General features: G+C 46.5%; 1 protein-coding gene across 3 annotated transcripts in view; it reads right to left on the minus strand.

Moving 5' to 3' along the window:
• Positions 1–13,164, minus strand: part of UBE4B (ubiquitination factor E4B) — an 89,756-nt gene that overhangs the window by 34,827 nt on the left and 41,765 nt on the right. For all 3 annotated transcript variants that reach the window (XM_006127067.3, XM_075906353.1, XM_006127069.3), the window contains 3 exons: positions 11,352–11,493; positions 9,971–10,071; positions 8,865–8,979 (listed from right to left, as the gene is read on the minus strand). In XM_006127067.3, the coding sequence (XP_006127129.1) occupies positions 8,865–8,979; positions 9,971–10,071; positions 11,352–11,493 (358 nt within the window). The remainder of the gene's footprint in view (positions 1–8,864; positions 8,980–9,970; positions 10,072–11,351; positions 11,494–13,164) is intronic.

Raw genomic sequence — 13,164 nt, forward strand, 5'->3', positions numbered from 1 at the left:
GGCTGCCAAGGAGCGGGATAGGGATAGGGATAGGGATGGGGTGCAGGATCTGGGAGGGAGCTGGGGGGCAGAAGGGGACAAGGTCTGGGTGGTAGGTAGGGTACAGAAGCAGGCTAGATGAAGGGTATCTGGCTACGAGGGAGGGTGCTAGGAGGGGACTTGGGTAGGAGTTAGACCTCCCTGATCTGGCACCCTCTAGACCTGACTGGTCCCAGATGAGGAATTTTTGGACCAGGGGAGGTCATTTCAGGGCTCCTGGTCTCCCCGCCCCCCTTCCCCACTAGGCTTCTTTGCACCTCTATCCCCTGCAACCTAACTAAGCTGCCTACCCCTGCTGGTTCCCTGCACTTCTCCCAAAACCATCCCCCACAATCCAAGGGAGTGCAGCACCAGTTCCCTGCAGCCCCTCACAGCCCAGCTGAGCTGCCCATCTGTTCTGTATGCCCTCCCCCATCCACCTCAGATCAGCTGAGCCCTGCACTGGTTCCCTGCATGCCTCCCCCACAGCACAACTGATCCCCGTTTCCCTGCACCTCCTCCAAGCCCCACAAAACTGCTGAGCCAAGAGCCCATTCCCTGTCCCTCCCTCCCCTTGAGTCTAGCCCCGGTTCCGGGCACCTCCCTCCGCCTGCAGTCAAACCAAGCTCTGAGCTCCACACACACACACCCCCCGCCCCACAGCCCAGCCCCCAGACCTCCCCACTCTGCAACCCAGCTGAGCTCAATTTCTCTGCACCTTCCCCCAAACCATGTAGACATGCTGAGCCAGTGCTGATTCCCTGCCCCTGCCTTCCTCCCTCCCCTTGGCTGTGTCTACACTGGCACGATCTTGCGCCAAAGCGGCTGCTCTTGCGCAAAAATTTGCTGCCTGTCTACACTGGCCATGTGTTCTTGCGCAAGTACACTAACGTTCTCATGTACGAAATCAGGGCTTCTTCCGCAAGAACTACGATGCTCCCACTCAGGAATAAGCCCTTCTGAGCAACTATTCTTGCGCAAGAGGCCAGTGTAGATAGGCAACATGAATTTCTTGAGCAAGAAAGCCCTATGGCTAAAATGGCCATTGGCACTTTCTTGGGCAAGAGAGTGTCCACACTGCCATAGATGCTCTTGTGCAAAAGCACAGCTCGCACATAGAAGAGTGGATGTGTTTTTGCACAAGAAACAACCAGTGTAGACATAGCCTAAGAGTTTCCTCACATGAGCAAAATGAATTTTGTGTTGTGCACCAGTATTGAGTTCATGTGGATTGTTTGGATGTGCCACCCAAGTTAATAATAAATATTTTTAAACCTCTACCTTTTCCCTCTGCTGCCCCGACTCCTCACCCTCCTCTGCTGTCCTGACTCCTGCTCTTCTCACTGTCCTTAACCCTCCTGCAACCTGCCCCCCTCCACCAGCCCTTCTTTCCTCCCTGTGCCCACTTCTCCAGTAGCCCCACTCTGATCATGTGAGCTACCCCTCCTCATCCCCTCTTCTAACACCTTCCTCTACATACCTGCCCTGCGTCTCTCCTCTGATGGTGGTCGTCCCTCCACTGGGCAGGTGTCTGCCCAGAATCCCCTGGCACCTGCACCTTCTCTTACCCCTGCACCCTCCTGGTGCCTCCCCCTTCCCTCACTTCCCCTGCCCCCTTTGCTCCATTTTTCCCTGATGCCCACCCCTCACCATCCTCTGCCCCCATTCCCTTCATGCCCCTGTGCCCTCTCACATGACTTGCTCCATCCCAGCCTTCCTCATGCCCACCCCTTCTTTCAAGCCTTCTCCCAACACCTCCCCTTACCCCTGTAGCCCCCAATGCACTTACCTTCTCCCCTCCCAGCATCACCCTGTCCCCCTGCCACTGATACCTCTCCTCCTGCCCTTTTCCTCATTGTCTGCGCTTGGCCCCCTGCCATTTGTCTCTCCTCCACCCCTGTCCCTTTGGTGCCTTCCCCTCCGCCTCCGCACAAGCACCTTCCTCTCTCAGCCCTTCCCCTTTCCATCTGCACAAGCCCCTTCCCTTCCCTTCCCCCTCCTCTTCCCCCTCCCGTACCTTCTGCCTTCCACTTTGCGGGGCCGGAGTCTGTGCTCTGTCCCCGGATTCCGAACCCGCAACTCAGCCATGCGGTGCAACGCAGCGCCCAGCAAGTTTAAAATCCTGGGCTATGACGTTCTGTCATGTCTGGGCGTCTCTCCACCCACTGGTTTGAGCCTGTGGCGCAGGGCAGCAGCAGCCAGCGAGGGGGAGCTCAGGGAAGGTTGCGCATGGCAGGGACAGGTCCGGGGACGGGGGAGAGACGCTCTGGGGCCAGGCTGGGAGGACGCTCACGCGCCGGGGGGGGGGGGGGGGGTCGGGGTCAGCTCCAGCTCCAAATATTGCGGGAGCATGGGCACCACAAGCCCACTGTGACCGCCTCGGGGGTGCGATCACCCCCTCCCATCCGGGAGGGGGGTTCAGCGAACACTGTCAACAGCCCTCGGTCTGTTGGTCCCGGAGTTTAGTCGATATTGGCGTCTTTGGGCACGATCACCCCACTCGGCCGAGTCCAGAGGATCTGCGAACCCAGGGGTCACCTGTCCCCTTCTGCGGGGCTTCTCCCCACGGTCTCCATTGGAGGTTCCCCCTCGCCGGCGTTGGAGCAACTTTCACCCCTGATGATGGCAGGGAGGGAGGAGGGGGACCCGGGCCCACCCTCTCCACTGGGTCCCAGCCCGGGGCCCTAAGCACAGGGGTCCGCTTGCTCCCTGTGCGATGGACGTGGGATGCCTTCCCGAAACGCGCCCACCCACGGGCGCAAAAGGGCCCTGCCCCAGGCTGCTTCCTCCCTCCTACGGACCCCGTTGCCCTGCCCGTGGGGTCCCCGTGGCCTACCGGTTCGGCCGCTCAGCACGGGAGGAGTCCGTTCTCCATCATAGGGTCCGGGTCTGGCGACAGCCCGTGGCTGCGGGTATCTTCGAACTCCCGGCTCTTGGGGTCCCCGTCGGGGGCTCCGGGCTTCCTGGAGGTGGCACTGCCCCCTCCCGAGCCCCCCGCTCTTCGGGAGCCAGCCTCCACAACCGCCCCCCCCCTTCCTTGCTGGCGGGCCCTTTTTGAATGGCCCGCCGGAAGTGACATGCTCCCGCCGCACCCTGCCCCGCCCTCGGCAGACATGCGCCGCCTGACAGGCTGGCCACAGCTTGGCTTTGCAGCCGCGGAGGGAGTCTCCACAGCCGGCATCTGCCGCGTGCCGGCTCCCCCCAGCCGGGCGCCGCGGTAGAGGACCCCGCCTCTCCCTGTCCCCCTTCAGGCTCCTCAGTGCGGGCCGCTCTCGGCCCGTCACACCCACACAACTCACCGCCCATGCCTCAGCTGGCAAGCCGGCTCTCTCTCTCTCTCTCTTTTTCAGAGGGGGCGGGGGAGCGCCGGCTCCTCGCGGAACCGCTCATTGTGCTCCACAGAACCCCAGGGTTCCGCGGAGCACTAACTGGGAAACACTGCTCTAGTGACCCATTTACCCGGAGTGAATAGCGATTATATACAGCAGCACAGTATTTTCATTATCATAACAGCCAAGCAGATTTTGTGCCTGAGTTGCCAAGTTTTTAATACAGTGATAGGCATAAACAAAACAGCACCAGTCACTGAGACTGTAAGGGAGGAAGTCAGAAGGGCGGAGATGATTAAACCAAGAAGCAACATCCACCCAATTACCAAGGCCCAATCAAACATTGATTAGTTTTTCCTTTTGGAATAAAAATTAAATATTGGTTTTACAAAATACAGGAGTGACCACTGGAACTCAAATAGAACGATAGTGGGTCTCTTGGAGAAAGATATAGAAATATCAACAACCATATTAGGGAACCTCCTTAACAACAAGGCTGTTCCTTAATCCACTTAGGGGCATGGTCCCAATCTTGATCTTAACCGTGTTCCAGAGCCATTCCATGACAGGGTATGTCTACATAGCAGCTAGTGTGCCTCCCAAACTGGGTAGACAGATATCATGCATCTCTGTTTGATCAACCATGCTAAAAATAGCCTCGACTGGTCACCCAAGTATAAGCCCACCCAATCCTTGGGTCTGAATTTGGGCAGTGATGAGTACAGTTAACACATGAGAGTCTACCCAGCAGTGTTGGATTAAGGGATAAAGATTATAACTACAGTTTAGGGCCTCACCATATGAGGAACATCTAAATTTAAAAAAAAAAAAAAAAAAAAAAAAAAAGGGAAAACTGACAATTCCAATTTTTATCAAAATCAGTTAATAAATAAAGGCGACATGGGGAAAAGAAGAGTCTCTCTCTAGACTTTTTTGATCAAAAATGACAAATCTATGCACATCTGACTACATAAATACCCTTACCCTGCCCTTACCCTTCACTAATTGTTCACTATTGATAGGCAGGAAGCCAGGGCTGAGAAAAAAATATAATTGCACTTGTAAAGTATTTCCTATGAGTAAGTTTGCAATCAGTCTCCTGAGGCAGCATTTTGCTAGTCAGCTGCTACTGGTAAAATTCTGACTATGCCCTGATAACTTATTTAAATAAATCTTCTCACTGCTGATAAAACTGGAAAAATGTGAGATCAAAAATGGCAGTGCAACAAGGCAACCCTGTGCTAAACTTGGATGGGACTAGTCCTAGCAGTGACATCATAGTATCCCGTTGGTTGGTAATAGTTAATGGGCTGCAATATTTTGTTTACATCCTAGTACTCTCAGTCATATAGTGCCCTCACTCCTGTTAGTGTTAAGTGTTAGTATGTTCTTTCTTCTTTAGATCTATACATACACACAATTGTGTATTTCAGTGCATACACTGCTTTCTGCTTCACATACTATCCACGCTTCATGTGAATGAGTTTGTAGGTGAGAGTTTTATGGGAATGGGTTAAGCGGATCTTCAGAAGCATGAATTTGTGGTGGCTTCGCTCTTTCAGAAAACTTTGTATTTGGTTAAACTTTGTATTTCCCGAACAAAATTTATCAACTGTTTTTCATTTATTCATATGAAAAGGATAATTTTCCTTATTTGTGGTGTAAAAAAAAGTTACATATCTTCTCTTGTTTTCGTGTGAGCATATAGACGAAATAGCTCTAACTTTCACAGAAATATCCTGGTAAAATATCACAAGTTTTTGATATTGACCTATTAATAGAATATTACTTGTTGAATAGATATATAAGTCTCAATATTTATAATCTAAGGTTTCAATAAAAACTTTCCGCTGCTATTTCTGTTACCAATATTTTGTAATTCAGCATAACTCTCTGTAAAAACAGAAGAAATACATTTTTGGAAAAATATAACCTGCATAAAATTATGCAGATAAAAGGATATTTAAGCCACCAGGACCTTTATCAAATCATCCAAGATAGGATTCAGTTGGCATTCCCTACTATATAAATAATTTTTTGGCTTTTTTTTAGTCTGATGGTGTTTTAGTTAGATTATGATTCTATTTTTACAACTTTGCCTTTGCGTATATCCAAATATAAAGTCTTATGTTTATATATTCAGTGTCAGGATATATATTCAGCAAGGATAGGTAGGAATGGTATCCCTAGCCTCTGTTTCTCTGGAGGTGGGTAACAGGGGAGGGATCACATGAGGATTACCTGTTGTGATCCCTCCCTCTGGGGCATCTTGTATTGGCCACTGTTGGCAGACAGGATACTGAGCTAGATGGACCTTTGGTCTGACCCAGTATGGCCGTTCTTATGTCCTTTCTGTGAAAATAATAAACTCTTTTTAATTGTATGAGGCCTCTTACATTTGATATATTTTAGGTCTCAGAATATCCATAATCCTGTTCTCCAACCCAGGCTCCTAGCTACAGTGTATACATACCACGGTACCTCCGATACATTCTACATTCTAAGCACTCTGATAAGAAACCAACTAAGAGTTAACATGGATATTAAGTGACCATTTAATTGCAAAAATAGATATTTAATCTCAGATAGGAATGATAATATTCCTTCTGAACTCTTATTCAGAGGAGTATGTTAATTAAAAACAGAGGAGTTTGTAGTGATCAAATACATCTTTCCACCAGCCAGTTCCTATTAGTGTGGATGCATTTGCCCCTCACTCAGACACATCGGTATAATTTTCAGGAGTTAAGACAGGATAAGAACTTCTTTAAATTTTCTAAACCTGTGGCATGCAAACTTTTCCTGTCATTCCCCTCCTTACCAATAACACAATCTGTTTGCGTCCACCCTCTGTTATGGGACAACTAAAACTTCCTTAGCAGCAGAACCTTGGCTGAAAGCAGAGCTGGTGGAGCACCTGGGCCTGCAAGCAGATTGGGACCTGGGGCTTAAAGTGTGGCACTCTCTCCGCAGGTCAATGGAAGCTGGCCCTAATAAAGGGGCCACTTCAAAAATTTCTGAAGTAGCCCCCGGGCCACCCTGGAAGGGGCAGGGTCTAAATGGAAAGGGGTGGGGCTACCCCACCCCCTGACCATGAGTGGTCTGGGGGTGGAGGAGTCCCTTTACCCCCCCTTCCCACTAGGCACCCATGCCCTGGAAGAGGCTTGGCACACTCCCCCACCCCCAGGCCAATCAAGGCCTGGGGGCAGGGAAGCACAGAAAGCCTCCCGCAGCCCTGCGAGGAGCACGTGGCACTCTAAAGTGCCGCGAGCTCCTCGCAGAGCCCAGGGCAGGGTGAAGAAAGCTTCACGCCGCTCCCAGGCCCTAATTGGCCTGGGGGCGGGAGAGCGCGAAAAGCCTCTTCTGCTCTCTCCCCCAGCCCTGTGAGCAGCGCTTCAAAGCGCCACGTGCTCCTGGCAGGGCAGGAGAAAGCTCTGCGTGCTCTCCACCCCCAGGGGGCTTTTGAAGCGTCACATGCTGTTTGCAGGGTCTGGGGAGCAGTAGGGCCTCTGTGGGCCGGATCCACCTGCTTGGCGGGCCTCACCCTGCCCACGTAGGCCCTTTTGCCCACCCCTGCCCTAACCCCACTGCGTACCTCTCCAAACGTTCCTCTCTGCACAGAACCACGTTCTAAAGATAGTAAAGTTTTTACAGCATTTGAATGCTGCTTTGCTGTAAGTCATGTCATAGCATGCTGGTGTGTGCTAATTAGAGCCAATAACAACCTGACATACTCTGGCATTAAATCGTCAGGTAGACATATGGCCTAGCAATTAAAGCACAAGACTCAGAATCAGGAGAAACTGATACCAATTTCTGTCTCTCCCACTGACCCACCCTGCTAGCTACGTCAACTTTTTATTCTCTCTCAGCATCTCAATGTCTTTTATGGTATGTCTCAGCATCTCTCTGTTTTTACTCTGTCTTCATCTGTAATGAAAGATTAATAGCGGTTCCCTACGTTAGAGGGGTGTTGTGAGGCCTTAATGAATTAATGTTTGTAAAGTGGTTATAAACCCATGGGGTGATAGTGTTATAGATGCAAACTATTATATTAACTAGAAGATGCACCCAGTGTTCCTCAGGTCCTTAAATCAAAAAATGTTTGTTTTTCTTTATGTAAATCATTCCTCTGCGCTGGGCAATGAGGGGTTCAGTACACATGCTACCCCAAGGACAGAGGGCTACCACAACCCTTCTCTCTCTGTAGCAGCCAGAGAAGAAATGTCCCTCCATGGCTGCTGTGGCTCCAGCAGGTACAGATGGGGGAGCTGTACATATCCCCCAGCTGGGGCAGGTCCAGTTTGCCTGGCTCCTGCACTCCCCAGCCAGAGTGAGGAAAGCAGCAAAGGATAACAGTCAGCAATGTTCCCGTACAAATCGGGAGGTTGGGGGGGGTTTCGGTCTCCCCTGATCTTCCTAAAAGGGAGTGTGGGGGTGGGAGGCTCAAGGCTGGAGCAGTCCCGCATGGGGAGCAGAAGGGAAGGGGAGGGGAGGACCCATTCAGCCCCTTTCACCTGCTAGTGATTCTGTCTCTTTCCTGTATGGTTTTGTGAGAAGCATTCCCATTCTAGGCACACCCCATTTTCCTGACACAATCAAACTTTGCTTTAAGTCATGGTAAGAGGAAGCTATATATTGAATTTGGTGGTCCCAGGTCTTACTATTTAGGAGTTCTAGAACAGACAGACAGATTCATAAATCTCAAATATATCATAGATCTACTCTGTCCTTGCAAGATGGACAAAAACTAACATTTCTAAATATGTGATTTAGGAAGTTCGCCATTTTATGGATCAGGGAAATGGATAGTATGATCAGGAAAGTGATAGTCGAAGACAAAGTCTTGCAATAGGATATTACTGTATGCAAAAGAATTCTGGTAGTATGCTTCCATGTTTCATAACAAGTGCTCCTTATTAAGGCATCTTCTTTACCCAACATTTTAGTATATAGATTTAAAAATGTGCTTACTTGCAGGAAAACTTCATACAGAGTTCAGTATTATCTTTGAATCCCTTTAACAAGTGAAATAAGAGAGATGGAAGACTCCCTCAGTTGCTTAAGTATTTGCCTCTCCCTGGAGCAATGGTTCTCAAATTGTGGTCTCAAAATGTGGTCAGAAGAACAAAGGGTTGGATAGCTACTCCCTTGGATAGTTCAGGCACTAAGGCCTAGTCTACACCACTGATCTAAGTTACTCAACTTCAGCTACATGAACAACATAGGTGAAGTCTTCAGAGCAGTAGCTGAAGTCAACATACTTAGATCTACTGAATGCATGGTCTTCACTGCCATGAGTTGATGGCAGATGCTCTCCCATTGACTCCGCCTATGCTTCTCATTCTCGTGGAGTGCCGGAGTTAACGGGAGAGCACTCGGTGGTCAATTTATTGAGCATAGATGTGATAAATCGACCCGCCCCCCCCCAGATCAATCACTGTTGGTCACAGCTAGTGTAGACATACCCTAATTTGAAGAATATATTAATGCCTCCGACTTTAAAAAGCTTCTTACCTGTTTAAACATCTCTTCATCTTGGTGAGTTGTTCTCACCAATTCTTGGATAAAGCCAAATGGAAGATTCCTACACAGCATGTATGGTACCAACAGAGACTGCTGCTGCAAAGACCTTAATTCAAGACACACACAAAAAAAGGAAGGGGGGGATGTCTTTCAGAAAAAACAAGTGGCCTCACATTTACAGACACATCCAAATATGGAATGTTGTAACTGTGATACAATTACTTCTTTCAGAAGCAACTAACCAAATCTTGCCACGTCCTTGTCTAAAGGTAATCCTGCAGGGGATGTTGCTGCCAAAACCACATAGTGGTCTAACGTGGTTGGAAGAAAACGATAAACTTATTGGTTCTCCCCCCTACCATGATCTACTGAAAAGAGTATGTGTTTGGCCCATCCTACTGAAGCAACAGCATTAGGTTTGTTCCAATAATCTCAATCTGTTTATTTTTCCAACTTTAAGGAAAGGACTGAGTCATATTTTCCAAATTAACACTTTTTTGTAAATACACTGTGAACTTAAAACACACAGTTACCTTTTACACTATTGCACACAAAACCATGGTTGTTACTCTAGGGTTCATCCATATCGGTGAGCGGCTCACATTAATTTTGAGAAGCTTATTGAAGGATTTGTTTTGACTAGATATACCTAGATTACTTGGATTTTAGTCAATGGGAAAATATTCAGGTCAATGTTTTAGTGTGACACTGTGTCCATTTCAAAACTTAGGGTTTGTCTATACCAATATAAATCCCTATGTGGATATACTTAATCCAGAGTATATGTGATTTTTTCAGTTAAACTGCTTTCAGAGTGACAAACTGAACTAAAAAAAGTCACCCCTATGCTGGAATTAGTGTCCACATTAGGATTACACTAGTAAATTTACATCACTAAGTTCACACCTTAGTTTATATTGGTATATGTTCTAATATAGATAAACAGAGAGACACTGGAATGGTATATACTGCGCTATATTGAATGAAAAGGTGTCCCATTCTCAAGCTGATTTTACACAATTTGTATCCATTTTTTATATAAAGACGCATCTAATGCACAATTTGTGTATTTCATGACCCATATCAACTTTGCTCACCTTGGTTGTGTTAAAGATCCCTGTAGCACCAAAGCAGCATGCGAAATGCACTGTGACCGGATGTTGCTCAGTAACTGGCTAACTGCTGGCTGGCTACACATCTAAATACAAAAAAAATGTAATGCAGAATGAAAACATTTCTAGATTGAACACATAGGAAATGCAGTTCACTTCAGTACTTACGCAATCTAAAGAAACTGATAACATCTTTCCAGTTAAAGATTTTTCAGACACTGTTAAATGAGCTGAACTACTTATTTTCCATTCTACTGCTATCTACAAGCGACAAATTTTGGTTTACATTAACAGCAAAGGCTGCTGATGATAGAGGTGTAATTCCTTGTGGAATAAACAATATAAAGCAAATTCAAGGGTATGATGGATGGGGAGGAGTACTACCCTTTTCTAGACATCCCAACCATTCAGTTAGCTGAACTCTAAAGGGTTAAACCCAGAGGTGGTGGCAGGGAGCCTGGAGAGCCAATGGGAAAAGAGTGAGAAATATGAATCAAAACAGGTCCTGCCTGCTTTTGTCTTTTGTATAGGTTCAGGGCAAGAGCTGGGGAAGAGATGGACTGAGCCATGAATAAGGCATTATTTTCCAGCGATATCCATGCCTAAGGAAAACAAACCGTAAACCTTGCAAAAGATGCAAGTAGAATAGGGAATGTTTAGTTAGATGTGCTCATTCTCTGTGTTTTAATTTGCCTTTTTTTCAGTCACTCTGTAACACCTAGTAATGAAGTATGTTTTACCAATTATCTTTTTTTTTTTAATAAAATAATCTTTTTAAGACTATGATCTAATTCCCATGTCCTAGAAAGTAGGATGTTCTGTGTGCACTTGTCTGAGACTGAAGGTCAGCTATTAAGAAATCACAGTTTATTTTCAAGCTGTTTAATGAGGAAGGGTCCAAGAGTTTAGGGTTACACTTAGGAATTTCTTCCTATGGGGTATCATCCTGGGTTCTCAAGGGGTTTTTGCATTTGGGTAGTAGCAGCATATCACCCAAGGTCAGGGGGTCTGTGACCTTGGGCAGTTTTTTTTAAAAAAGAAACCTTTAGTGGTACGATATTTTTATGGGTGCCACCTTTTGCAATGTGCCAGAGTGGGGAACAGCCTTGACAAAAGGAACAGATAGATGCATGTCAGTCCTCTGCAAAATACTGTATTAATTTTAGAGATAGGAAAGAGAAGGGGGTTCTGAATACAAATTGAAAAAGACCAAATAGGAATCTCAGTAATGAACACTTCTAAAACAAAACTTCCTTACATATCATCTATTGCAAACCGTCTTTCCTCTGTAGGCAAGGTTAAGTAACAGAAGACAACCTGAGCATCAGTGCAGTTGGAAATATTACATTACTCTTCTCTACAATACCTTTGGTGCTTTTCTCTCCTCTATCCCAACTCTGTCAAAACACTCAATGAGGTAGTTCAGCATCTCTGTCTCCTTACAAGTTTCAATGCTGAAATGGTCGCTGCAGGAATCACAAGCACTTGCTCCAGTAGAGCCACCCACACTTTAAAAAGAAAGGAGAAAAAGAAAATTGGAATGTATTTCCTTGTCCTTCCAATGTCTTGCATGTGCACAATTTTGTTTGACAATTAACTTCTTGGTAGCAAAAAACCCCAACCCAACACAGCACACTCATGCAAACAAGACCTGTAAAAGTTTAGATTTTTGTGACCTGTGTACAAGCTGCCAAATGTTTTGTCCATATCTTGTGATAGAACCTATTCCCACATGATTCACTTTCTCTGCTTGCAAACCAAGCAGCCAGATGTTATTCCTAAAAAAGGAGCAAGATGGACCAGATGTTTGACAGATGATAAAAAGCATGTAAAGGGCCTCTATAAAAGTGTCTCTCATATTGTGGGTTACAGAGGTGAAGCAGTCATCAGTCTTCCAGCAGTGATGCTTCTAGCCAGTTGTACCCTACTTGGATTCCAAGTTATTGGACCAACACCACTGGAAAAAGTAATATTCCCCCGCCCCTCCCATGCAACAGCTTCACATTCTCTCTTATGCATCTACTATAAATTCAACCATCATCATACATTATTTGGAGTATAAATTTTCACTCCGATTTTTTGAGCACACACATGTAGTTAATATAGCACATCACAGAAGCCATGTTAATTTCTTCCTATCATATCAGGCAATAGAATTCTGTTTTAAAATTGGATTTCACATAATTTGGCTGGGACTGAAACAACATTTACTGGACTGTAATTCTCCAAAATATAAAAACATAGGGCTTGAAAAGACCTCAAAAAGCCACTTACTCGTTTCCTCCTCCCTGTCCCCATGCATTAAAATCATGACCACTTCTGATAGGTGGGTGTTTTGTTTTTTTAAGATAGGTTCCACATTTGCTTCCATCCAGGTCTCCAATACAGCAGCTCACTTTAGGAAACTGGGTGTTTCATTAGCAGCTCAGCCACTGCATTCTTTTGTTCTGTCACAAATATTTGGATGTATCACCTTGTTGTGATAACGTGTGGGTGCTTTTGGTTATAAACTAATACCAGCACCTCCCTTTTGATATTTCTGTCTCAGGCAGTATTTCAAATGTATTACCTTATAAAGCCCTGGCCTTCCTGATAACCCTGCCCCCTGGCTAGCCCCTCCCCTCTATTTTACAGACATGAAAATGAGAGATGAAATGATTTCTCCGGGCTTACACAGGAAATCGTTGACAGACACAGGAACAGAACCTAATTCTCCTGGATTCCTGTCTATGCCTCTATCCCAAGTCTCTCTCTCCAATTTAAACCTAGCAATTTCATGTAATGTGCACATCTCTGTTTATAAAAGTGGTTTATAGCTATAGCTACTGCATGTAACAAGTTAAAAACAAAAAACCCGAAGTGAGCCAGCATGGAAGATCTAACAGCTGTTCTTCACAAGACCATTTCTTAGGGTCTCTGGTTATGTCTACAGAAGATAGAAAAATTCACAGCTGGCCATGAACTCTGGGTGCATGGCTGTTTCGCTGCTGTGTATATATACCCCGAAACCCAGGACTTGAGGTAGAGCCTAGGCTCTAAATCCCTGGTGGATGAGAGGGTCTCAGAGCTCCAGTGCAGAAGTCCACACAGTAACCTGGCTCTTAACTCCATTCAAAAAGCCAAGGTGCAGCAGAGGACCAGGTGCAAGCCAGCAATCAGCTGTCCTGGCTCACACCTGG

The sequence above is a fragment of the Pelodiscus sinensis genome, chromosome 23 (genome assembly GCF_049634645.1).
Source record: "Pelodiscus sinensis isolate JC-2024 chromosome 23, ASM4963464v1, whole genome shotgun sequence".
NCBI classification, from domain to species: Eukaryota; Metazoa; Chordata; order Testudines; family Trionychidae; genus Pelodiscus; species Pelodiscus sinensis.